Source organism: Callorhinus ursinus, unplaced genomic scaffold (genome assembly GCF_003265705.2).
Source record: "Callorhinus ursinus isolate GAN/ISIS: 27379988/994484 unplaced genomic scaffold, GSC_fseal_2.0 scaffold12, whole genome shotgun sequence".
NCBI lineage: Eukaryota > Metazoa > Chordata > Mammalia > Carnivora > Otariidae > Callorhinus > Callorhinus ursinus.
Window position 1 is genome coordinate 32,907 of NW_027397074.1, and position 23,490 is coordinate 56,396.

The 23,490-nt window shown below is 37.5% G+C and overlaps 1 gene segment (V, D, J or C); it reads left to right on the plus strand.

Moving 5' to 3' along the window:
- Positions 1–3,400: 3,400 nt before the first annotated feature.
- Positions 3,401–22,455, plus strand: LOC112824785 (T-cell receptor gamma chain C region C10.5-like). The segment is given in 6 exon segments: positions 3,401–3,500; positions 3,610–3,937; positions 10,208–10,251; positions 15,471–15,800; positions 19,580–19,615; positions 21,846–22,455. Coding segments are annotated over 6 exon segments (924 nt in total).
- The last annotated feature ends 1,035 nt before the right edge of the window (positions 22,456–23,490 follow it).

Here is a 23,490-nt window from a genome sequence, read left to right on the forward strand (position 1 = left end):
GTAAGTATTAACACAGCTGCAGAGTCAGTATTGGTTAGCAAATCACCCCCCCGCCGCCCACATCCATTTACCTTTGAGGAGAGCCAAAGTGGACCAACATAACTGATCCTAATTTCTTCTAGGAAAGCAGGTTCAATGATTATCAAATTCGCTCACCTTTTTATTTTTTATTTTTAAAAGATTTTATTTATTTATTTGAGAAAGAGAATGAGATAGAAAGCATGAGAGGGGGGAGGGTCAGAGGGAGAAGACTCCCCGCTGAGCAGGGAGCCCAAAGTGGGACTAGATCCCGGAACTCCAGGATCATGACCTGAGCCAAAGGCAGTCGCTTAACCAACTGAGCCACCCAGGCGCCCTCGCTCACCTTTTTAAATGAGTCCTTGGTGAACACTGTCCAAAAGCCTGTCATTATCTGTTGGCTGACAATACTCATGTGTGCCTCATTGATTTTATTATTTTCATGGTTACAAAGTTGAGGTTAACGGTTAAAAGGGGCCTGGCCCCGTGCCTGACAGGAGGTGGGTGCTCTGCATGTAGTGACTGAGTTTGAAATGCCAGGTCCACTCAATGCGAGGTGCGCACAGTAGAGAGAAGGCGGTAGGGGTTCTAATCCCACCTCAGCTGCTCATGGTCCTATCATATTGAATGAGTCTCCTGCTTTTGGGAAGCTGTTTTCTCATCTTTAAAGATGAGGAATAATGAGGTTTCTGGAAGGAAAGCTTTCCTGTTAGGGAAAGACCTTCCTTCCCCTTTGGTCCTGCTAGCTGGACTTAGCAATCAAATTGATATGAGACAGATTAACAGAAGAAAATCAAATTTAATAGAAATATGTATGGGGAGTTCACATAGGCATGGAAATTCTAAGACAACGAGGCAGTAGGAAGTTTATATGAGCTAAGGAGAGGGGCAGGGTCTGAGAACACAAAGGGACCAGAAGGAGGATGGTGAGAGGAGGTGTTTGGAAGAACAAGGTTGCCCAATTAGGCAGATGAGTTCCTTAGGCAAAGGGGAGTCTTTGTTAGTAGTTTTCTTGCTGCCACAGGCTCTCCTTTCCAGTGTAAATTTCTGCAGTTTAGGGGGAGGCAGAAGCTTTTCCTGCATCTGCTGGGTTTTGATTATTTTAACTCAAAATAATCTTCATGCCAAAGTGGCCCTTCAGGGGAAGCCTGCCTTGGGTCCCCGCACTTTTCATCTGTAATTGACTAACCTTCTGTGATTCCATAGCAAAGTGTGATTCCCCAGCATGCTACTTAGACATGGTTTTAATAATGGGATTAGTCATTTAACAAAAGACAAATGATTTTTTTAACTTTTTTCAACACAAAGTGTTAAAAAGGTATAGGTTGAAGTTAAAAGAAAGAATATGTTATGCACAGTCCTCTCATCAAAATATATAGATGGTTTTCCTCTTTTGGGTTTTCTAAGCCTCTCCAGTTCACTACGCGTTGACTTTGAGCCCACTGGGGAGTACAGAAATACTCTCCACAAGTGGATGGACAAGACAGTAAAGGACATCCAGGTCAATCATGGTGACTGAATTAAGACGTTGTTTTGACTACATTGTTTGCTGAATTGGGGTGGGTTAATTTCCTCTTAATTCTTTTACAGATTTTATACATTTTCAGAAAAGGGACTACAAGAATTTTTAGAATTAAAATATTATTTAACAAAGCCTTTCTTGTTTTTCAATAATAATAAAAATACAACTTGAAAACCTCAAAAGGACATATTATTGCCAGGCACAGAATGTCCTTCATGTTCGTTATAATGTTTAGTGTGATAATGCAATTTAACTTTCTGAAAGATATTTTTTATGGCAATTATAGAAACTTGGACATGAAAAAATTAAATAACTCAGCCACAATCCAAAGGGGTAAGTAGTATAGGAGGGTCTCTATTTTCATAGGTCATTACTAATATTCACAAACATTTTTTAAGGACCTGATAAATTTTGAAAACATGAAGTTAACTAAATGGGTTAAGTGGTAGAGGAGGGTGTTTAATTGTTTCTGGCAATTAAAAATATTCTCATAGATTATTAAAGACTTGCAGTATTGATCACAATAAGTTAACCAAAGAAAGAGAATAAAAAATCAAATATGCAAGTATCACTTAAAAATGTATATTTGCATATAAAATTGCAAGCATTCCTATTTATATCTTTAAATATGTAGTGGTGCACTTAGGTGGCTTAGTCAGTTAAGCGTTGAACTCTTGGTTTTGGCTCAGATCTTGATATCAGGGTCCTGCGCTTGAGCCCAGCCTCTAGCTCTGAGCTCAGCATGGAGTATGCTTGGAATTCTCTCTCTCCCTGTCCCTATGCCCCTCCCCCATCCATTCTCTTCCCCTCTCTCTTTCAAATAAATATATGAATAAATGTTTAAAAAATTATAAATATGTACAGAAAATTCAAAGTAAAAGTAAATGATGGGTGCCTTGTGCTGTTATTTTTATATTTCATTTCTCTCAGATTGTCTTTAAGGAAGCACGTTTCTATATGTACTCTGTTATGTACCGGGTCTGTGTCTTGGCATGAGTCACTACTCTTTGCCACTGTCCTCATTTATGAAATGGAGATTAATCAAACAGCTCTCTCATGAGGCTGCAGAAAGTATTAAATAAAATAATGCAAGAAACATTTAGAACACTGCCTGACACATTGCAAGTCCACAACGGACATTGGATGTATATTAACTGTAAAGTTTATCATTACTTATTACACATAACATTACTTTGAAAATGATCCTGTATGAGACATCATGATCCTGAGACAGTTGTAAGCCCCAGGAGAGTAAAAGCTGGTTTCCAGAGACGGCTCTGACCCATGTATCCCTAGCAATTGCAGCCTTAGTCCCTTCTTGGAGGCACCCAGAATATAAATGAAAATTGATTTCTCTGAGTCTTAATCTGCCTGGTGACATCTCAGTTAACTTTAAAAATGCTTGTGCACAAGGCATATTCAATAACATCGATAAGATAGTTCACTGTCTGTTGTTCTGCTATGCTGAGTTACAGAAGAGTTAAAGTCAGGTTTTGCATCCCAGTCCCAGATCAATAGCAAATCAGACACAGACAGACATAGGGGCTGAACGCTGCAGGCCTGTCCTCATGTTTCTGAGTAATGTTTCTGCAGTATGGGATCCCAGGGGGAAATGGCTGATGGGTGTGGGAATCATCCTGTCCTGCCCCAGAAGGACACATTCATACCAGGAATTTCTTTCCAGATTTCCAGATTCGGAGCCCTCGCACCCCATCTGCCTAGGACTCACAGGGCACAGGAAGCCCCAAACTGCTCAGACCTGTGGCTGATCATGAACAACCCCAGGGAACTACCTAAGCCACCACTTCTTCTGAGAAAACCAAACCAGCCCCGCCCTCCAGCCACTGACATGACAAGTCCTGCTACCAGGCACCTCACTTCTTACCTTGTCACTGGGGAGCCAGCCAGGCCAACAGGATGCCACTCCTGAAAGCAGTCATCTTCTCCTGCCTCTGGGCCTGTGAGTTGTCCCCCAGTCACCTCAGTCTATAGGAGAGACTCAAGAAATTCTTTATTGTTGCCTTTTCCCATATCATTTGTTCATGGGAATTTCTCTTCTTTGCTTGCAGTTGGCCTTGGGCAGGTGAAATTGGAGCAACCTGAAATATCAATTTCCAGAGCAAGAGATAAGAGTGCCCACATATCATGCAAGGTGTTCACTCAGGACTTTAAAAATAAAGTAATACATTGGTACCGGCAGAAACCAGATCAGGAGATAGAACATCTAACATATATCCAGGAAAGCTCTGTTCAAGTTTCTTTAGGTGGGAAGAAAAACAAACTTGAAGCAAGTAAAAATGCTCATACTTCCACTTCAACCTTGAATGTAAATTTCTTAGAGCAAGAAGACGAGGCCATGTACTACTGTGCCTGCTGGAGTAGATCCACAGCATCAGCGTTACCAAGAGAAGCTGCACAAGAACCATCTTCAGGTCTGACCCACCCCATCCTTCTCAATATGGGCAACCACAGAAGCTGCACACCTGGGTGCCAAGCCTGTCTCTTGCTCGGCAGTATTTCCTGAACTCTGCAGGAAGATATTGTAGATTCTGCTCACTCAGTGAACCCTGAATGATACCAGCAAAGATGGTACAAATAGAAGCATTTTGATGCTATTTCCCACAAAATTCAGTTGTCTGGGAACTCTGAAAATACAGGATGGATGGCTCAGAGAAAAATCCATTTATCTGTTAATTCACTGCAGAGAAAAGGATTTTTAGTACTTGAATGGTTCAGAATGAAGAAAGGAAGAGGTCTATACTTTATATAAATATTTCTTGTTATTACTATTTTCTGATTTTATTCATGGGCATTACAATTCTTCAGAAGTGCAATGATCTCTCAAAAGTAAATATTATATGTCTTTTATTAGTGTCTGAGGCCATTCTGAAGGAATCTCACCATTAATTCCTGAAGTAAACAATCAGCTATTTGGGGACACAGGAGAGACTGCTGTATAAATCCTGTATCCCAGAGGTAGAAACAGCACCTCACTCCACATTCAGGGATCAATACTGGGATAAAACCAGGAGTGCTCTATTGGAACAAACCCCTAAACATATCAGGTGCCTCCATCATGGTGGATATGACTTTGACTTTGCTCTCCAGGGTTCTGCAAAGAAAACTAAAGATCCTGAATAAGTTTCAGATGGTTAAAAAGAAAGATAATACACGCTCCCTATATCTCTAAAGAAAAGAAAGGCAATGTCCCTCACAAATCAATAAAACAAAAAATAATTATTGAGAATTGAATCTTATGATTTGTAACTGGATGGTTGTGAGTTTTCAAGAAATAGGGAAATACACAGTGTAGTGTGTGAAACTACAAAAGCTCCTCTCTCACCTCCACTTTCAAACCTTGAGTAAAAACGTTTACTTCACAAAAATTGGGTACCTTTGGTAACAGGGATATCTGACCACATAATTGCCATGCCTGCCATTTACCTCTGGTTCCTGAGATCATGACAGCACTTTCATTCCCTGTTTCTCATTCTAAGAATCAGGTGGTGCTATCTAGTGCAGAGATGCTATGGAAGCAGAATGAATTCCTCCCAGCAGTGACAGCCCCTTCCCAAGGGCAAACTCAGGGTCTGGTGTCCCACACCTTGTCCATCGTGATTCCTGACTGTGGTGAGACGTCAGCAGGAGGAACCTGAGGGTCTGGTCTCAAAAGGGCCTCACCTGTCCCCTAACAAGTCTACAGAAACAAAGGTAAGAAGACCCCTGAATGGAATATAGAGTCAGAGAACACGAACCTTTTCCAGAAAGAAGGGAATGGAAAGAGGAATTAAGCTTCTCACCCTATCTGTGCTAAATACAGATTACTTCATTTGATACTCAAAAGAACAGTGCAGAATTCGATTAACGTGGCTACCTGGGGATGGATCTCAAGAGATGGAGCCACCCTGACCTTTCAACACACAACAATCTTGAAACACAGCAGTGATGAGCAGTAGGGAAAAGGGCACCTTATCTATGAGGCTCTGAAGTGACAGAATACTATGTAACTGTTAAAAATATGTTTTTTGAAGAACTATAAGTAAAATTTACAACTTTACTGAAGTCCAAACCAAGTCTCCCCTGATTGGACCTTGGCGGGCCTTACTAAGGTGTGCATATTAACCTCCAAAGGGGCCCAGAGCATGGAGCCCCAAGAGAGGACTTGATCAAGATAGAGGGCAAAGGTAGAGTTAGTTTTCAGCGCTCCTGCCATCAATATTTTTGGGTTTTTACATTTAATAACAGATTGTTTACATAACAATTTAAAATATAGCTGTATAAAAAATTAAAACTGTATATATGACACTTCAAATGGTTATATATTTATATTTTCCATCCAATAGTATTACTACTTATACCTCCACAAAAAAGAAAAACTGAAAAACTGTAACTAACCACTATGGCAATAGTGGGTACCATGGACTAGGAGGTCCACAAACTATATCCAAGCCCAGCAACCCCCAGTTTTGCAAATAAGGTTTTATTAAAACACAGCCTTGACCATATGCTTATAAATTGTAGAAAGCTGCCCTTGCTTTAAAATGGCAGAGCTGAATATTTGCAACAGAGACCCATAAACCCTAAAATACTGATCATTTCACCCTCTACAGAAGATATCTGTCAATCACTTCCCTAGAATGATATACTGTGGAGTGACATTTATTTTATTTTATGTTTCCCTATTTCTCAGGGTTTCCTCAATGACCCTTTGTTACATATCCACTCTCCCCATATTAACTATCTTACTCTGGATAAATCACTTACCATATCTTTGATTCATTTTCCTCATTTGGAAATGGAAAATATAAATATATTTACCTGGAGGAACTGCTGAGAGCAGTAACTTAAAGAATACATATAAAGTTCCTACACGTGCTTGGAGCATGTCCAATGCTCACTATATTGAGGCATTACATTGTTTATGGGTTATTATGGCATATTTGACCATAATAGAACAAAATATAAAACCAAAACCATAACTTATTATTTTTTTTTACTTCTTAATTTTAAATAATAGAATAGGGAAAATAGAAAACTTTTCCTCTCAGACATTTCTAATAGAACACCTGCTGCTGACATTCCTGGAACACAGCCATGCCTATGCATTTCCTAACTACCTCTGAAGGCTTTTGAGCTACAGTGGTGGAGGTGACAAATCACGACAGAGACCTTAGGGCCAAACAGCCTATGTACAATATTTGTTATCTGACTCTGTACAGAAAAATGTTGGCAGCCCCTTCTGTACAAAAAAGAGTAAGGGAATGAGTTTGTAACTATGACTAAAATTCAAGATACAATAAGAAAATATTTTGATAAATGTTACTCCATGAAAATGAAAACAAAGCTTGCATGGCAAAAAGCAGCATAAGTTAAAACAAAAGGCAAATGACAATCCATGAGGAAATACTTGCAAGTTGTATAGCACATGATGATCACCTATCCTTAAAATAAAAATACTTTTTAAAAATGGAAGTAAATCATTTAAAATATCCTAGAGGAAAATGGCAAAAGACATGAAAAGCCAATTCATGAAGAGAAATAAAAACATAGATCTTAAATAGGTAAATAGATGCTCACCTTCACTTTTAATAAGATAAATATCAATTAAAAAAACTACATTGACATACCGTTTTTCATTCATGAGACTGAACAAAAGTAATACACTCTGTTGGGGAAGCTGTGGGAGGCACTCTTACACCTTGTTGGTAAGGATGCAAAATACAACCCTTTCGTGGGGGAATTTGGAAATATCTAACAACAGTTCATATGTATTTACCTTTCAAACTAGCAGAAATACTTTTAGGAATTTACTCTGAAGACACAATCTCTTTTTTTTTCTTTTGTTCTTACTGTTTTTGTTTTCTATCAGCAATTTTCAATGATTATTGCCTCTTTGGAAAACAGACATTTGGGTCAACTAATCTGAGAAAAACTTATAAAATATTAGATATCATGAAGCCTATATTCCAAGATTTCCAAGGGAACCCAGAAGATCAAATTGCCAGTACAGTGTTTCTACCTGAAGGTAGTTTCTACCTTCACAGCAGTGAAGCTCAGGAGAAAGCTGATGTTTTTGTAGGACCTCTAACCAGTGTGGTAACAGTCTGGATCGTGATGTTTGCACAAGGAACTAAGCTCATAGTAACTCCCCCAGGTGAGTAACTTTGTTTTGTTTAAACCTTGTGAATGAAAAACCGATAGATGCTTTTTAGAAAAAACAATGTAGGATTACCTCAGCATATGGACAGCAATTTTACAGTTACTGGTCACTATATCTGGAAAGAAAACTACTTTGTTTATTTACTTCCCTGCTTGCAAGCAGATTGTAATTCTACTTTTAGGAAATACACACACACAAAGATATATTCAGGACTGAAGTTAAAATTATTTTGAGAACTGTGTCTACAAACCATTGGTGTGAGTTATTGGTTCAACATGCTTTTCTTGTAGACAGTCTCTTACATGAGAAACACTTGATTAAGTACCTCTAATATTAATAAGGCTCCTTTCTTAATGAGTGGTGTTTCTTTCTCTAATAACTTTTGAAATTTATATGATTGTTTCTGTGTCATCTTTAAGAGAAGTGCAAAAAAATTAACTCTTACAGTAAATGACTATAGAATATTAATAATCCCACTTACTCTTATTACTGTAGCATCTTATAGGGGGGTTGAGGCTAATCAAAATTTGTGCTATTGTTAGTGTTGTGATATTGCCTAGAGATGGTCCAGTTTGATGGATTTGTGAGCTAATTAAACCACTTCGGCTCCAGAGTCTGTATGGCTTTAAATTTTCATTTGTTCATTTATTGTCTTTGCAAACATTTATTAAAGACAGTTTCTGTGCTTGATGCTACAGATAAAAAGGTGAACAAGACACAGTCTCAACACTCAAAAAGTTTCTAGTCTAGACAACAACTATTCTGGATTGTGGTCATTGGACCCCCTATTTTTTGACTTGTGGGTGCCAGGGTCACAGAACATCTTGGATTCATGAGCTCTTTTGTTTTCTTAATTTATGTAATAGCTATTGCTTATAAAATCCATATATTTTGTTTGGTGGAAGAATTGGATAAAATTACCTGAAACCATCCCAGTAAAGAGAATAATAATATTAGCTAAGATTTACTGAGGTCCAGATATCATGTTTACTAGTTCCAGTGTATTATCTCATTTCTCAACAGCCCTATACAGAAAACCTTCTTATTCCATATCACAGATAAGGAAACTGAGGCTTGGAGAAGTTCAGTTATTTGCATAAATTTACATGGCTACTTACTATGGCGAAGAGTGGGATCCAACAGAGTTTGTCCATTCCAAAATGCAGGGTCTAGCCATTATGTGATATTAGAAACGTTAGGCCATATTTTCATATTCTGATACTTACTCTTCTGTAGCCTGACTTTTTAAGTAGACACATTGGCTGAATGCTTTATTAGTAGTAGCTCATAATTTGTATGACTCCTCGTGGAAAACAATGCTTCTGTTTTGAATCATGGCCTTAAAACTGCCTCTTTTTCCCACACAAGATCAAGTAAGTCATGTGGAATATACATTTATTAAATTCTCACAGTGTGATTCTCAGGGTATTTCTATAAAATGACAAGTCCTTCTGACACCATCCCATTCAGTCTTCTTTCTGTATTGGCATCAAATTTTCAGGAAATATGTAAGCTGGCAGAAGAACGGGAGCAGTTGTACTGCATGCAGGGCTCAGCTGCAGAACTCAGAGCTGCCTTTGCACTCCTGCTGGGACAGCTGCAGAGAGACCAAACCAAACAGGATCCTCTGATGGGCAGTTTAGGATTGTAAATCAATACCCTAGAAAATGTTAGGTATTTTCAAGCCCAAAGGAACAATTTTTCAGGAATAAATAGGTTAAGAGATCATCATTAAGATTTCAGACTCTGTAACAACTCATCTGTTCTAGTATCAGTGGGAAATGAATTCTGGAAAGAACTCACTTTGCAGTCAAACCACCCCTTAATATATAGAAATAAAATAATACTTGTAAAAATATTGAACACTCATATATTATATACTCAAATATATTATTTCTATTTTTGTTCCTCTCTGAAAATTAAAGATACAATAACTGTAAGTTACACCCTAATAAAGAAATGACATCAGAAGAAAACCTTTAAAGCAAGAGATTAGAAATTTCAGGAAAATGGTGAGAAAAGGTAAAATCATAGTCTCCAACACTTGAGATGAGAAAGGCAGAACCAAGCTGACCAGGCAGAGAGGGGTGAGTTCATATCCATACTTTTCTTAAAAAATTTATTTATTATTTATTTGAGAGAGAGAGTGAGCAGGGGCAGGGGCAGAAGAAGAGGGGGAGAGAGAGAGAGGATCTGAAGCAGGCCCCCCACTGAGCAAGGAGCCTGACTCAAGGCTTGATTTCAGGACCCTGAGATCATGACCTGAGTTGAAATCAATAGTTAGACACTTAAATGACTGAGCCACCCAGGTGCCCCAGTTCATACCCATTCTTGACTATGTTCATGTCTAATGTGATTTTGCTTGAGCTTCATCTTTGTTTAATGTTACCATGGTCAATTTTTCTATGTTTATATAAATATTGGAAAAAATATAGGCACAATTTTAAAAGAGGCACCAAAGGAGTTTCTTGTAAAAGCTTTTCACACAGTGGATTTTTTGGCTGGAGCAGAATCAAAGTGTTTGGTCCTGGCACACAGCTCAGGGTTACAGGTAAATTTTCTTTACATTCTTCCATATAAGGTAGGGAGGGGAGGCAGATAATCCAGGGGCTGCAGGCTAGGTGCTGGTGCTGGCTCAGAATTCTAGGAATTGGTCACAGTTTGGTCACAAGTAGCAGCAGGATCTTTGGAGAGGTTGGTGACTCCGCCCTAGTCCTTTAGCTAACTAGCTAAAGCAACTGCGGGTCCCTAAGAAGTGTAGATGTTAGGTCCATTTGAGATTTCTGTGTTGAAAGTTTTGTAAAGAAGTTTCTATATCTTATTTATTTGATTCCAAAAATAATCAATGGAAAGGAATGAACAAAAAGTTGCTAAACTTTCATTTGGTCAGAGGATGATGAATATCAAGTATCAAAATATTTAACTATGCAACATATTCAAGAATGTCGTAAGGTAGGGGTTATTTTTCCCCTAAATTCAGTCTGGTAAATTTGTCCATTCTTCATTAGCCTTAAAGATGAAATTTTGCCTGAATGAGGGAGACTATCTCATAGGGATGTTTCTAGCATACAAGGTATTGTCAAATAAAAATTTTGATTTTAAGATTTTACTTATTTATTTGAGAGAGGGAGCATGAGCTGGGAGAGGGGCAGAAGGAGAGGGAAAGGGAGAAGCAGAATCCCTGCTTAGCATAAAGTGCTATGCGGGGCGATCCCAGGACACTGAGATCATGACCTGAGCAGAAGTCAGATGCTTAACCAACTGAACCACCAAGGTGCCCTCAAATAAAAGTTTTCAAAGAATTTCACAAAGGTGATAAAACATTGAAAAAATTAAAGAAATGACATATTTAGTTTTCCTTAGCAGTTGTGATCATAGGCACAAATGTATCATAAACTGAAAAGCAAGTTTCTGGTCCTCTTTTCTCCAACTGACTGCATGATCTATGCAAATTCTAGGAATCAAGTTTAATAATGGTGACATAGACATAATTCATGAGTTCCTGAAAACAATTCTTTTTAGGAGAGTGTGGTGCAGAAAAAAAATACAGACTGTGAACTGGATCTATCATTTTCTGTATAATCATCTGTTAGCAAATAAATTTTGATTCACTTGTTATTGCTTTCTTAAAATTATAAAAATGATATATGCTCATTATGGAAAAAAATTAGAAAAGAAAAAATTAAAATATTATGGTGACACTTGTTACTGTTAACATCTTGGATTTCCATCCATTCATATTATCAATGTAACAACAATCTCAAGTGAATGGTGCTAGGAGTATATGAAATTAAATATGGAAATAGCAATCATAAAAATTGGGACATGGTCAGTGACAAAGAATGTCTATCCACCAGAATTCAAATGGCCACCTACTGGATATCTTTATGAAATCAGGAGTACAGAAAAATATATTAATAATTACCATCTAGTCTACAGATCAATTTAGAACCAATGGTCTAATTTGTGGAATACTTCAATTTCTAAGACTCATTGTCACTCGATTCTAAAAATGATAAGAATGTAATAAGCATTGTCTCAAGTATTGTTAGCCTGAATATAAGGTGATCTCTCATGTTTGAGTGGAAATATCCAGACATAAAGGAAAAAGGAAGGAGGTTTTGCAACTTGAATATGTAAATTTATAATATGGATAAAACTCAAATATTCACTTCTAAATTTAATATCTTAATGAAATTATACCTACATAGTTAAAAATTATGTCAATACAAATATCAGTTGAGAAATACTGCTTTTTTTGTCTTCAATTTCATTACAAAATTTTGTTCACTTTACATGTATCTAAAACATCCACTTCAGAGCAAATTTCTGAGTCGTCTCAGCGTCTGAGTGTCTGTTTTGAGATCCCCTTATGATGATGTCACTGGATAGTTTATCTGAAGAGAAAATTACCCTCTTACAAAATTTTTAAAAAAGCATTTTTTATTTACTCTGGTATTCTATATTTTGCAATGTAAGCATAACATGTAGAGGCTTTTGTTCCAGGTAATATTTACCAAATCCATATTAAATTTCTTCACTTTTACCAGCTCTACCTCTAAAACTAACATTGAGTTTATTTCAGGCTGATTATCTTGTCCAAGTAGTATTGTTTGATCAAAGTAGAGTATTAAAAGAGCTCCTTTTAATATGAGAGGCGTAAACATAAAGCACCCCCTGTTTTGGGTGCCTGGGTGGCTTAGATGGTTAAGCGTCTGCCTTCAGCTCAGGTCATGATCCCAGGGTCCTGGGATCGAGTCCCGCATCAGGCTCCCTGCTCCTTGGGAGCCTGCTTCTCCCTCTGCCTCTCTCTCTCTCTCTCTCTCTCTCTCCTCTGTCTCTCATGAATAAATAAAAATAAAAATAAAAAGTTAAAAAAATAAATAAAAAAAATAAAAAGCAGCCCCTGTTTTGTGAGGGATAATGTTGGGAATGAAAGCTTCCACCTTATGCTCTGGCATTTCAGTGTGTTTGAATTCTACATGTTTTGTGTCTGTATCTCAGAGCAGGGTTTGCAAACATCTCCCATTTTTCATGTCATCTTTGGGTTAGACCTTACCAAACTATCAAGCTCTGGGGCAGAAAAAGAAACAAGTTCTAATGTACAAAATATTTCTCATTTAGTTGTATTACCTATTTCTAAAATCTATTTGAGAAGGCTTAAAATAAAATACACAAGTAGAGTTAGGCCATGAAATAAAAATAGATCAAAAGCACTAAGGAAAGCAGAAGAAAAAGGCCTGTGATTATCTATCAAGAAACACAGGGTCAAATTTTATGTTCAAAGGTAGGGGGAAAATGTGATGAAGTACACTACATTTTCAAATTTGTTATGTTTCTCCCACCATAAAATGAGAAAAGGACTTCAGTGCATGAGTCCTTTAGGAGGAATGTGAAGTGAAAGAGTGGGGCATTGCCTTCCACATCCACTTTATAAAATGGAAGAAATGGTCTTTAAACGAGCACATTTCATGCTCCCACTGCATCATTACTGTGGGCACCATGACACTTAATGTCATTCACAGATGGTGACCTTCGGCAGACATGGTCAGACGCCAACAAGTTTGGCCTTCATGCTCACATTTATTAGAAAAAAGTTTAAACTTTTTAAATACAGTTAGTATTTTAAATAAAGTTAGAAATGTCATAAATTTGAAATTCATATTCAAATATGAAATAGCTTTATGTATTTAATAAAAGAAAAATAACAGAAAAAATAGAGAATAATTAAATCAACATCAATATGCAGGTTTGAAATATTACACTTGCACTTGAAAATGTAGTTGACATTTGGTAAATTTATATAGAATTCATACTGCTGCATCTTAATAAAATATAAATTAACTCCGGCAATTTAACTCCAATGTATTTTGTGATTATGCAAATGAATGTATATAAGTGTATTGGACAGGTTTATTTTTCTTGGAATCTGGTTTCTAATTTATGCATCATAAAAATGATTTTGGCCATAAAAATCACTGTTAATACGTTTTAAAAAGAATGTTGAAGGAAAAACTATGTAATATTATTACCCAAAATATAGGCACTAACCATATTTAATCAAGTACACTATTTTAATGCACAACTTACATTCCACTGAGAAAATTGTGGAAGTTCAAGATTCATTTTATGCTGAAAAGAATAAAACATCAAGAGTCTAGTTAAAGAAAAGGGACAGGAGGTAAAACCAGTGTGTTACCATCCAGAAATTTTTCAAGTTCATCAGTTGATTTTCAATTTCTTTACTATAATGAATCAGAAGTACTCCTATAAAAAAAACACACAAAGTTTCTAAGATGAAAATTAGATTCCTTAATATATTGACTAGAGGCTAAAATTATGTAAATATCACATAATTGAAAAAATAATATCATACAATTGAAAAATTAATCTTCTTTATCTAATATGTTTTTCAAATTAAAAGCAAAATATATCATTGGAGAAATATACGGTGTCTTAATATTATAATCAATAAAATAGTATTTACACCATGCACAAGATATATAAAGTTAAAATAAGTACGTTATGACCTAATTCTATTTATTCATGAATAAAAGCTCATTGTTTGTTACTGATTTAGTATGAAAATAAGAGCTTTGCTACACAAGGAGACATTCTCAAGAATTTTTTTCCTAAAAAAAAAAAGAGTACTATGAGCCACCCAGAAAAGATTTTTCTTCCTTTACTTCTCGAATGAGAAATCCAATTTCTCATTGAATTCTAAAGAAACTGCCCATTGAATTACTAAACTAACTCCAAAGTAGCTCTAAGAGAATATCAGTAAAGCACTTGCATTTCAGTTGGAAATAAATTTAAAAGGATTCTAACTTTTATAATTTTAATCACTAACAATAAATGCATAATCAAGTAACATACCAGTATTCAAGTGACACGCCCTTTAAAATCAAAGATGTTTTGTTATATATTTGACATTATGTCTGCAAGAAACTCTGGAACCATACTTCTAACATTACACCAATTATATATATACTTTATTCAACAGGTGAAATCACAGATATTGTGGGGTTCTAAAAACCATTTAGCAGCTTTCTAGGGCAGATTCAACTTTAAAGGGAGACATTGAGAGTCAAAATATGGTGTCATCTTAGTCATATATAAACCTCAAATGAAATTCCAATACAAAAATGTGCTTTCAGTGAACATTTTCCAAAGCAAAACAAAATTCTGATGTGTGTTACTTGATAAAGTTAATACAAAAGCATTTCTGAAAAAAATCAGCTTTCTAATAGCAGTTTTGGAAATACTGCCCCACTGCTTCTAAATTCAAGGCATTGTAAATATTTGGGAGGTGCAGTTTTAAACATTATCCTACTTAAAATCCTGGAGTTGTTCAGATGTGAGATTGAGATGTTTTGTAAAATCAGGAATCAAGTAGGGGACCTCCATTACTTCAGAAGTGCATTTGGGATCCAATTTGAAGATTTAAAGGTCAACTTGATAGATTGTCAAGGACACATGGAAGTGAATTCTCAGACAAGTGACTATGTATTGTTTCAAAAAATCTCACATTTTAATCCAGACTCCGCCACTTAAGTGTTGTGACTTTGAGCAAGTTACATGACTTCTTGTACCTGTTTTCCCACTGAAAATAAGGACAATCAGTCCCTCATAACCCACTGTGGATGAAAGGTCTGAGATAAGCACTAATTCTATGGCAAATTTCCTCATTTCACTGTGCTGGGTGGTTCCAACCACACAAAATTTGTGTTTCTCTAATAATGTTCTAATTGCTATTCCACTTACCCACAGATAGAAGCCTTGATGCAGACATTTCTCCCAAGCCCACAATTTTCCTTCCTTCAATTGCTGAAAGAAGACTTCATAAGGCTGGAACATATCTTTGTCTCCTTGAGGACTTTTTCCCTGATGTTATTAAGATAGATTGGAAAGAAAGGGATGACGAAACAATTCTGAAATCACAGCAGGGAGACACCATGAAGACTAATAACACATACATGAAATTCAGCTGGCTGACCGTGACTGGAGCATCAGTGGATAAAGAACACAAATGTATTGTCAAACACGAGCGGAATAAAGGAGGAGTTGATCAAGAGATTCTATTTCCTTCACAGAAAAAAGGTATGTACGTGTATATATGAATGCAACTTTCCAGTACCTTTTTCTTCCCAAAGGAAATATTCCACCTTTTCTGTCAAATACTAATGAAAAGAAACAAATAGAAACCTTTCATTGATGTTGTTACCTTTAATGGTAGCATAAATGTCCTGCTATTTTCCCATAGAATTGAAGTAAAATGGACTTTGGAACATACAGAGAAAAAGAAAAAGACAAATTCACTTAGTCTTTCTTGCCTCAGTTTCATCATCCCAACTATGAAGTTCACAGTGATGTTTTTTGGGGATCATTGTACGAATTAAATGAAACAATACACATGAAAGCACCTAGCAACCTCGCAAATCATAAATGCTCAAGAACCACTTTTGATGATCTTACTTTATCAGGAAATAAGAACAATTATACATCTTTCAGGAATATTCTATTCAGCGGTCAAAGTCCTTCTCACTTCAGTCTTGCTCTACACAAAGTATAACCCATAAACAATGAGATAGAAGCTACAATAATTTGGTCACTATGGTTTTAGTATGGTCTTAGATTTCTCAGATTTGAATTTTATATACCACTCTAAGGTGAAGTTTGGTAAATAAAGATTGGGTGAAGCTAATGTGTACAATTATTCTTCCATTCTACATAATGGATATATTCCTTACCATTGGTAAAGCTGCTCAGCAAACATTATTGCAGTCCTAGTGTGTGCCAGGCCTGGTAGAGATGCAGAACGAACTACTGCCCCAAGGAGGATCACTACAGTAGAGAGAATATAATTTTCCTAATCACTCAGGGTCACTTGTGATTCAGGCATGATTCAGGCATTGTGTCCCAAATGAACCTCATTGGGGCTTATGCTGGACATATTTAGACAGTGTGGGCAGACAGCTGAAGGTGCCCTGACCCGGCTGTGGTCCAGTAACTCACTAGACTCAGTCAAGTCCTGGCATTAACATCACAGACCAAGACCCCAGAGGGACCATGAGAAGGAACCAATCTGTACTTTCCCTGCGGTTCATAAGCCCTTGGGAAGCAGCGGGAAACAAACACATAACAAAACATGCAAAGACCTTTGCAGTGTACCACTCTGAATTGCTGAAGTAAATCTTTATCCTCTTGGATCCTTAGTGTTTCCAACAATCAAATTAGGGTGGAACACTTATCTTTCCTTTCTCCTGGCATGTGATGAAGAAGCGCAATAATGTCAGTGAAAATGCTTGGTTTTGAAAACATGACATGGATGCATCTATTCATGTTTAGTGTATTTATATATATCCTTTCCTAAAATAACTGAATTAAGATTACAAACAGCCCTAATTTTTTATTTCTACAGCTAAGAAACAGGAGGCAAATGAGCTAAGCATAAGTTTAATGCAACAACTGGGCTGAGTGCGTTAGGTATTGATTTTTATTGATCAAAGTAAAGATATACTATAGTACGTTCCATGGTAATGATTATAGAAAAGGGAGAAGTTCTTATTCATGATGTGTTTTACTTGGGAATTAATTTCTGAAAGAAATGCCTCCTATGGTCTTCTCATAGCAACAAAGCTATTGAGGGCATTTCTGTTAATGCCTTTCTACAGCAAATTTCTAATACTGTTTCTTATAAGTGTTTTGTTTATTCTTTTTGGTTTTGATGAAAGCTAAAAATATATAGAACATGGAAGCACAAATCCATGAAGTGATTTTGAAGAGATAAAACGATCTGGTCCAAGTTTTCAACCAACGTGATTGAGAAAGAGGACCTAGGGCACACACACAGATTTTAATTGGAAAAATTGTTACCTTAATGCTTTTCAATCAATCAATGCATGATGATAAGAAATTTTTATTTCTCTTTTATTTCACTTCTCTTTCTCTTTTATTTCTCTCAGTAAAGCCACTGTATGGAAAAGAAAAGGACTTTTAAGACACTTTAAAGTCAGTTCTTGAGCATAATTTAACATCTAAACATGATTATATAAACATTTTATTTTGGGGATTTACCCCAAAGCCTATACCTCAAACCCATTTTTTTAAGAGTGCACCAGTAGAAGATTGTGTGGGGCGCCTGGGTGGCTCAGTTGGTTAGGCAACTGCCTTCGGCTCAGGTCATGATCCCGGAGTCCCGGGATCGAGTCCTGCATCAGGCTCCCTGCTCAGCAGGGAGTCTGCTCCTCCCTCTGACCCTACCCCGTCTTGTGCTCTCTCTCTCACTCTCTCTCCCTCAAATAAATAAAAGAAAATCTTTAAGAAAAAAAAAAGAAGATTGTGTGGAGTGCATAAAATTGCACACCAGAACCATGCCTGTGTGGATAAGGATGCATGGAGCAGAAAAGTATAAAACGAAACAACCTTGCAACTCTCCCTTCCTGCATCCAATGGTCAATGATCTTTTAAAGGAATTTTGTCTTTGTAAGTATGTTGGGCATTTTTTTTTACACTGTAGAGAAATATAACTCTTACCTCGGATTTTAAATGTTCGGAAAACTATAATTATTATTGCTCTATCTTTTGTCCCTGGAAAGAAGTGAACTAAAATAGTGAGCTTCTGCAATAAAAAGGTCATTTGTTAAGACCAGTGAAGATATCTGGAAGAGGGGTGCCTGGGTGGCTCAGTTGGTTGGGCAACTGCCTTCAGCTCAGGTCATGATCCCGGGGTCCTGGGATCGAGTCCCACATCGGGCTCCCCCTGCTCTGCGGGAAGCCTGCTTCTCCCTCTGCCTCTGCCTGCCATTCCCCCTGCTTGTGCTCTCTCTCTGTGTCGAATAAATGAATAAAATCTTTTTTAAAAAAAGATATTTGGAAGAGATGATGTCTGAGAGTCCACAATGATGGAGTATGTTTAATTTCAATGGATTGTTTTACAAGGTACTTGCCACATGTTCTAGCTCATCTAAACCTCCACAACTGACCTTTGAGTGCTGGCTCTACCAGTCACTGGTATGACTCTTGGCAAGTTAATTACTCACTAAACCTTATTTCCTCGTGTCTTACATGGAGTCTTCCAAATTCATCTCACAACATTGTTACTGGGGGATCAGATGAGATGAATGATGAACTTTCACATAGTGCCTTGCACAGTAATAATTACTCAATAGGAATTGGCTTTCATTAGTATTATTGTCATGTCTGCAAACAGCACCCCCACTCCAGAAAATCATGTGCAGGAGCTGGGGTACCGGGGGTACCGGGGCGTGCATGATTGGAGGTCGGGCTGTTCTCTGTAGCTTAGATGGAAATTGACCTAAACCAGACTCCTTCCAACATCTAAGATTCTGCCGTGCATTCTAGGGTTGGATGAATTCATTTTGGTAGCAACCCTTCATGTCGACAGTGGGTGCTGAGGATAGTACAGCAGCCACTGTTCCTGGTTATTTTTCCATTTAACAAGTATTTATAGAACACCTCCTATGCAGCAGGCTCTGTGCTGGGACCTGTGAGCACAGAAGGAAACAACATAATCTAAGACATTACCCTCGTGTTGTGAGAAAAGAAGGAAAAAAAATGCATCATTCATGAACTTCAACATCTTCACTTGCAGAAATACAATATATGAATTGATCTACTGAATTACAGAGAATCAGACCAACCATTTCTGGAATTGTGAGGCTCATATTAGTAATGGCTCTCCTCTCCGTTGACTAATTGTTTTATCATCTATCTATATCTATCTATCTATCATCTATCTATCATCTATCATCTATCTATCATCTATCATCTATCTATCATCTATCTATCCACAACACAGATACCTGTCAAATGATGAATATGAACATTTGAATAATACTTGTTCTCATTTCTTTTAGAGCTCACTGCTCTGGATTCTACAGAAATTGAAGAAGGTAAGTTTTTGTCTATGTTTGCCTTTATGTTATGTTATGCTAGAGCATTTTTTTCCTCCTAATCAACTTAACTTTTGAACTCCCCTGGCTTCAGGTAGAAACCTCAGAAGAGCTGGATCTTACAAAATAGACTGAGTGATATGTGAAGTCATCTTCATACAGTAAATGCTGTTTGGATGTGAGAGGACTATAAATTAGGGGTGCAATGATGTGATCTTAATTCTTTCAATATTGGACTTCATTTCTGTGGCCTTTGTTTCTCCTAAGGAAACATGATATCAAGTTGCTTCCAGCGGTTTTTTTTTTTAAGTCTTTGTTCTAGCTGGCAGTTAGTAACTGCCAAGAGTTTGATACAGAAGGCATGCTGCACTGTGAATGCATTTTGTTTAATTCTTTTAATACGCACTGTGAAAGATTTTATTCTCATTTTACACATGAGGGCAAGGAACTGAAATTAACTAAGTCCCTTGCACCGTGCCACACAGCGAGATCTGGGGCTTCAACTAAGACTATCTGAATCAACAATTCATACACTTAACTCAATTTTCTATTTTTCCTCTATGATGTCATCATAGAGCAAGAAATCCCAAACCTAAGGCCCTGAGACAGGTGCTCACACAGGAACAGATGTGAATGCAGAGCTTCAAGTGCCACAGACTGGACATTAACAACAATCTTTTAATTATTAGTTGCATGAATATGGGTACAGTAAACATTTTCTGAGCCAAGGAGGAATAACATGAATAATGCCTCACTTGGTTACTGAAGATATAATGTCACATATGTGGAATGTCTAGCATAGGGTATCTCATTTAGCTGATACATTGTAAGTACTGGTTTCTGGCCCTTTCTCCCCTCATATGTACAAAGAATGTGACAAGGAGCATTAACTCTAGCCTTGCTGATCTGTCCTCCATGTCCAATCTCAAGGGGCCTCTGGACCTTGGCTAACATATTACCTGGCCAAGGTGAAGAAGTTATGAGCACAGCACCACTCAGGTCCCTTTCCACACCAAGGGCTAATGATTTGGGAGTTCTGACTCTTTGGAGATAAACACATAAAAGAAATTTCCGTAAGAACAGACTCAACCTGATGGTTCATTGAGTAGCCAATTTGTCCCACCATCATTAGTATTAATTATTTCTTGATATCATATATTTCCTACAAAACTTCGAAGGATAATAAATGAAATTATCCTATAACAGCATAGCTACAATAAGGGTATTCAGGAAAGACAAGAGAGTGCGTTTGACCTCCTAAAGTTGCAGAGAATTTGGATTCGCTGCTTTCTTGCACCTTATTATTTTTTAAAGTTTGTATTTAAATCCCAGTTGGTTAACATATAGTGTAATATTAGTTTCAGGTGTACTATATAGATTCAACACTTCCACACATCACCCAGTGCTCATCACAACTAATGCCCTCTTTACTAAAACCTCCACCCACCCTACATTGAACACAACCAAATTTCCACTGATTGTACCCTTGATAGGACTCTCATTAATGCACAATGTGTAATGGCTAAGATGCTTCTAAATCAGCAATTCATCTTTATATTTATGCTTAACTGTTTGTTGTCAGGAGTATTTATTGCATATGGAGATTCAGAAATACAGAGTAGGTAAGAATGTGTTCTTGAATTCACATTATGTTGCTGGGATAAAATCTGACTTGTGGTACTTAGTAAATTGTATGACATCAGGCAAGTTACATCTCTGTCCTCAATTTATTTGTGAAATGACAATGAAAATAATAATCTCCTAAGTTATTGAAAAATTAAGTAAGATTAAAGCTTTGCACACAAACCTCTCAAATTAAATGTCTGCCATTTAGTTAGTGGTTAAAGCACATTAGCTATTATTACTTACAGACATGGTAGGTGTGAGGAAATGGTAAAAGCTACTTACCACCAGTGCTTTTTGTCAGGTTGACTCATTCATCTAAGACCTAACCTTACTTTTTTAATACGTTGAAATGTTCTAAGTGAATTTCCCAGAGGTTGTTGTTTGACTTGACGTACAAGCTGGATTCTGAGATGTCTTGGTGGTGCTGGTGCTGGTGCTGGTGCCGGTGATGATGTGGGTGGATAGATGTTTACTGTTGGGTTGTTTTGTGGTGGGGGTATCCCTTCAACCTAGATATTCAAAAATGTATAATATGACCACCCTCCCATTAATAAGACCTAGTCTTTCAAAAGAACAGGTGAAACTAATAAATGACCTCTTTTAGCCACCCTGCAGCTACAGCTCAAGACCACTTCTGCCTACTACACCTACCTCCTCCTCTTCTTCAAGAGCCTGATCTACTCCACCATCATCACCTTCTATCTGTTTGGGAGACCAGCACTCTATGGCAATGGGAAGAGTTCCTAACACATGGTGGCACCAAGGGTCCACTTGTCTCCATTGGCTATTGTCCCTAAAAACGTCTGCTGAGAATCTAGTTGGGGCTTGCTTTCTTGGTTTGGGTTATTTCAGTTCAAATGTGTCTTCTTCCCTTGTGTCATTATTGCAGAACAGGTTTCCAAACCACTGTTTCCAAACAGAAACTTTCACTCTGCCAAAAGAACAAATTCTGCCATGACCCAGGGGTGGGGCTAGGGGGCCATCCATAGGGGCTTCAGCACCTCTCTCCTTAATGTCCGCCAGCTCCTCAGGCACCTAGTCCCCATGCCTCTGAGTACAGCCCACATGCAACTTCTAGTCATGTCCCCTGGGGCTCCTTCCCCAGATAACTGCCTGGAAGCCTTTTATTCTGCACATCCAGAAGCTGCAATCTTTGCTGCCTGAATTTTGTACTGTTTTACAAAATAGGCATAATAAAAACAATTAAATGTCTACTTTGGCCTCTGTGTACTTTCATTTGGTGCAATCTGAGAGTCCAAGGTAAGGGACAGCATGACAACTGAGCCTTCCAATTCAGCAGTGATTGTAATAATGGTCAATTCCACATTTCTAATTCTTACCCTGAGATATTCCTTATGATGTCTTCTTTGGGGCACTGGCCCCAGGGGACCACAGCCAGTGAAGATGCCCAGGTTATTTCTCCTTCAAAGATCAGCAGATTCAGATCATTTGGTTTAAGACGTTCTGTGGTGACAGTATAACATGTCGCATGACTGGTGGGTGTGCTCAGTGTGTCACTGGCACCATGTTTCCTGATCTCACAAGAACACTGTAAGAGCCCCACTAACACTGGAAAGGTACGGTGGGGGAGGGCTTAAGTGCTTGGACTCTGAATGCCAAGTGCCTGGATTGAAATCTTGGGTCTATAGCTATTTGAACTCTCTGTGCCATAATTTTCTCATCTGTAATAAGGAGATACAGTGTGTCCTGTTTCCTGGAGTGATGTGGATGAGAGGAGTTAATTTTGGGGGCACATGTTGAGTCCTCAGCAGCATTAGCAACTACTGTTGGCAGCTCTACTTTAGAAATAATAGCTGACACTCCTGCACACATGCGTGTGTGCACGCATACACACACCCACACACAAAAGGCATGCACTAAAATTTATGTGCAGTACCATACTACCATTTACAAAGGTCCCAAATTAATTGCCCAGTAAGAAACTAAAACAAACTAAATGATGTCATATGATGAAGTAGTATGCATCTACAAAAAATGTAGATTGTCAAAGAAATGAAAAATTAATCAGAAAATGTTGTTGAAGAACTATGCATGTCAGGACCCTAAAATTCTTAGAGTACACCTTCACATGGTTCCAAAATGAAAACACTGTAAAAACAGAATTGGAAATCTTCCTTCAACCACTGTCTCTACCTCCCCACCTACTTACAGGTCACACTTTTGTTTCTTGTGCATCCTTCCAGTTTTAATGTATCCAATATGGATGTACATATAAAAAATAAGTGCAG